This window comes from Lucilia cuprina, chromosome 5 (assembly GCF_022045245.1).
Source record: "Lucilia cuprina isolate Lc7/37 chromosome 5, ASM2204524v1, whole genome shotgun sequence".
Classification (NCBI taxonomy): domain Eukaryota; kingdom Metazoa; phylum Arthropoda; class Insecta; order Diptera; family Calliphoridae; genus Lucilia; species Lucilia cuprina.
Window position 1 is genome coordinate 66,611,284 of NC_060953.1, and position 3,120 is coordinate 66,614,403.

The 3,120-nt window shown below is 27.9% G+C and overlaps 1 protein-coding gene across 1 annotated transcript; it reads left to right on the plus strand.

Annotated features, from left to right (window-relative positions):
• Nucleotides 1-1,849: 1,849 nt before the first annotated feature.
• On the plus strand, nt 1,850-2,672 carry LOC124420289 (the record flags this gene model as incomplete). Its single annotated transcript, XM_046952591.1, has 2 exons — nt 1,850-2,081; nt 2,147-2,672. Coding segments are annotated over 2 exons (462 nt in total), but the record flags the coding sequence as incomplete, so codon positions are not given.
• Between the last annotated feature and the right edge of the window lie 448 nt (nt 2,673-3,120).

A 3,120-nucleotide genomic window follows, 5' to 3' on the forward strand; every position in this document is an offset into this window, starting at 1 on the left:
TCAGTTCTAGTTCAGTTCTAGTTCAGTTCTAGTTCAGTTCTAGTTCAGTTCTAGTTCAGTTCTAGTTCAGTTCTAGTTCAGTTCTAGTTCAGTTATAGTTCAGTTCTAGTTCACTTTAAATTCAGTCCTAGTCCTAGTTCAGCTCTTTCTCTACTAACTACAAGTTTTGCTATTAAAAAACTTAATTTTTCTGACAGTTAAAGCTACCATAAATACGGTCATGGTCACACAGAATTTTAAATTATAGTAAATTTGTTCATACACTGAAAATAATCCATGCTTAACTTTACGAAAAAAAATTTCGTAACTACTTTTTTCGTAATATATGAGAAAATTTCGTGTGTAATACGAAATATTTTTAATCAACCCTTTTTCTAATTTTACGAAAGTACGGAAACCTGGCGTAATATATTTTTTCGTATAAATTAAGACTTTGTTTTCTTATACAAAAATAGTTTCTTTAAGGCAGTAACGAATTTTTTTCGTAACAAGATTATTTAGTAATATACAAGAATTATTTTTGATTTTACAAAAAAATTATTATGTTACGATTTTTTTTGTTATTTTCGTTATTTTAAGGGAGTTAAATTAAACGTAATTTTAAATTTACAGGAAATTAGGCAGCTAATTTTTATGTTTTTTTTTTAAACATAAAAAACATAAAATTTTTTTTTTTGTAATTCGCAATCTTTTCCTAAATTTACAATAATTGTTTTAAAAGAACTAAAATATTTGTTTTTAAAAAAATCGTAAAATGAACAATTTTTTTTTTAATTATATAAAATTATTTTGCATTTTACTAAAATATTTCGTACAATTTCGTATATATTACGAAAGAATTTCGTGGTGCGAAACCACGAAGCATTTCGTACAATGTACAACATTTTTCGTGTATATTAGGCATGGATTATTTTCAGTGTATATACTAAATTTATTACGGCTTTTTATTGACCTGCACTAAGAACCTTATTCAAAGATAATGATTTTATTTTCTAACATAAATGCTAGCTTTGAAAGGAAAACACGTGTAATTGTTAAAAATTCTTTGATAATGATAAATTATTTAAAAACTTGTCTTTATAAAAATATTTAGTATTATTGTTTTAAAATATTTAATCAATAATTCTATGTTAAAACATATTAACTGTACATAAACTTCTATTTTGTTTCAAATTTATATATTTTTTCGTTATATATTCAAATTTATGTTTTAACAAGTAAAAAAATTTGTTTTCTTTTCTATACAAAATCCAAAAAAAAACTTAAAATGTTTTGCAACCCTGTTGTCCTTCACTAAAATTTAAACTACCAAAAAACTTTTACTACTACTGCTACTATTTACTACTACTATCACCAAAAACAACAAAAAATTTCAACTGTTGTCCTTCTGCCACAACTTTCTGCAACAACTTTTGATCTTCCTGCTATAAATTGACAAACAATTAAATGTCTTTTTAATAATTTGACATATGACTACAACAATTGAAAAAAAAAACACACACACTACAACCAACACCACCACCACTACCTTCACATAAATAATTGAAAAATTGGCGATCTATTGAATAATGAAAAAAACGAACCAAATGCAAAACGTATCATCAAAATTTTTGAAACAACCCAACAACACCAATGACTTCAACCGAACAAAACAACAATTGAATTATGTCCTGTTTGTGTCTACAAAAAAAATCCAAATCCAACCAAAATCGAATTGATTAATCAATTAAACAATTTCAAATTTTATTTACTTCCTTCTTATGTATTCATATATGTGTTTGTGTGTGTGTCTCTAACATATCAATATGCGTGTGTGTTTGTATAAACTACTGTGCATGTGTTTTTGTAATTTGCCAAAACAAAATATCTGGGTCTAATACACCACAGTTCGTTCAGGTTATGGGCGGAGGTATTTCATGTTTCAGCTAGTGGAGCTGGAACAGTTAAATGGCAACAAGTTTCAGAAGATTTGGTTCCTGTCAATATATCATGCATACAAGATTCGCCCGAATGTGTATTCCACATAACGGCCTACAACAGTCAAGTGGATAAGATACTCGATGTGCGACTTGTACAACCAGGTTTGTAATGCTCTTATATCAACCGAAGCCTCTAAATATTATTAAATATTTTTGTTTTTCTTCAGGTACTCGCATTGGCCAGGCTTCAGAATGTTTTGTTTACTGGAAGGATCCTATGACCAATGACACTTGGGGTCTCAATTTTACATCACCCATTGATGCCAAACAATTTCGTGAATGTTGTGTAAGTATTCCCCAAACGGTTAAGCAAAGCCAACCTGGAATACTTTATTTCATCATAATAATAAAAATCTTCATAAATTTACATAAAAGATCACTATCAACAACATCTTAACGACAACAAAGTTCTGTGCTGACATTCTACCATATTATACAAATTGTTGTATTCAATTGTGTCTCATGTCTTTCGTTTCGTCTAAGCTAAACTTCAACAGCTTTTTTCTTCCAGTGTAAACTATTACTAAATGTATTAATCTATTTATCTATGTTTAGCTCTTGTTCTTGAAATCTTTGTGTATTACAATTTCCACGTTTGCTTTGCTTTTGCCGTCCCAAACAAGGTTCAGAAGTGCAAATCCGAAAAAAAAATAAATAATAAAAAAAATCGGTCAATATCTCAAGAAGATGATTTGCCATTAAACGTTTCAGTTTTCGGTATAACATAAATACATACTTACATAATATTGAAAAATATTGTACATACACATTAAATAATTTAAAAGTAATAATTTAAACTGAAAAAAATATTATGTAAATAATCGTTAAATGGTTAAACTTCGTTAGGTTTCACATTTCTTACATTTCATTCGTTCATTCATTTAGTCCATCATGTTCTAGAAGTTAAGTTTAAACAAGTATACTTTTTAAAATAAATATTCCAGTTTAGTTCTACTTCACGTCTAGTTCAAATTTAGTAAATTTTTAAATTAGCTCCACTTTAGTTCTAGTTCAGTTCTAGTTCAGTTCTAGCTCAGTTCTAGTTCAGTTCTAGTTCAATTCTAGTTTAGTTCTAGTTCAGTTCTAGTTCAGTTCTAGTTCAGTTCTAGTTCAGTTCTAGTTCAGTTCTAGTTCAGTTCTA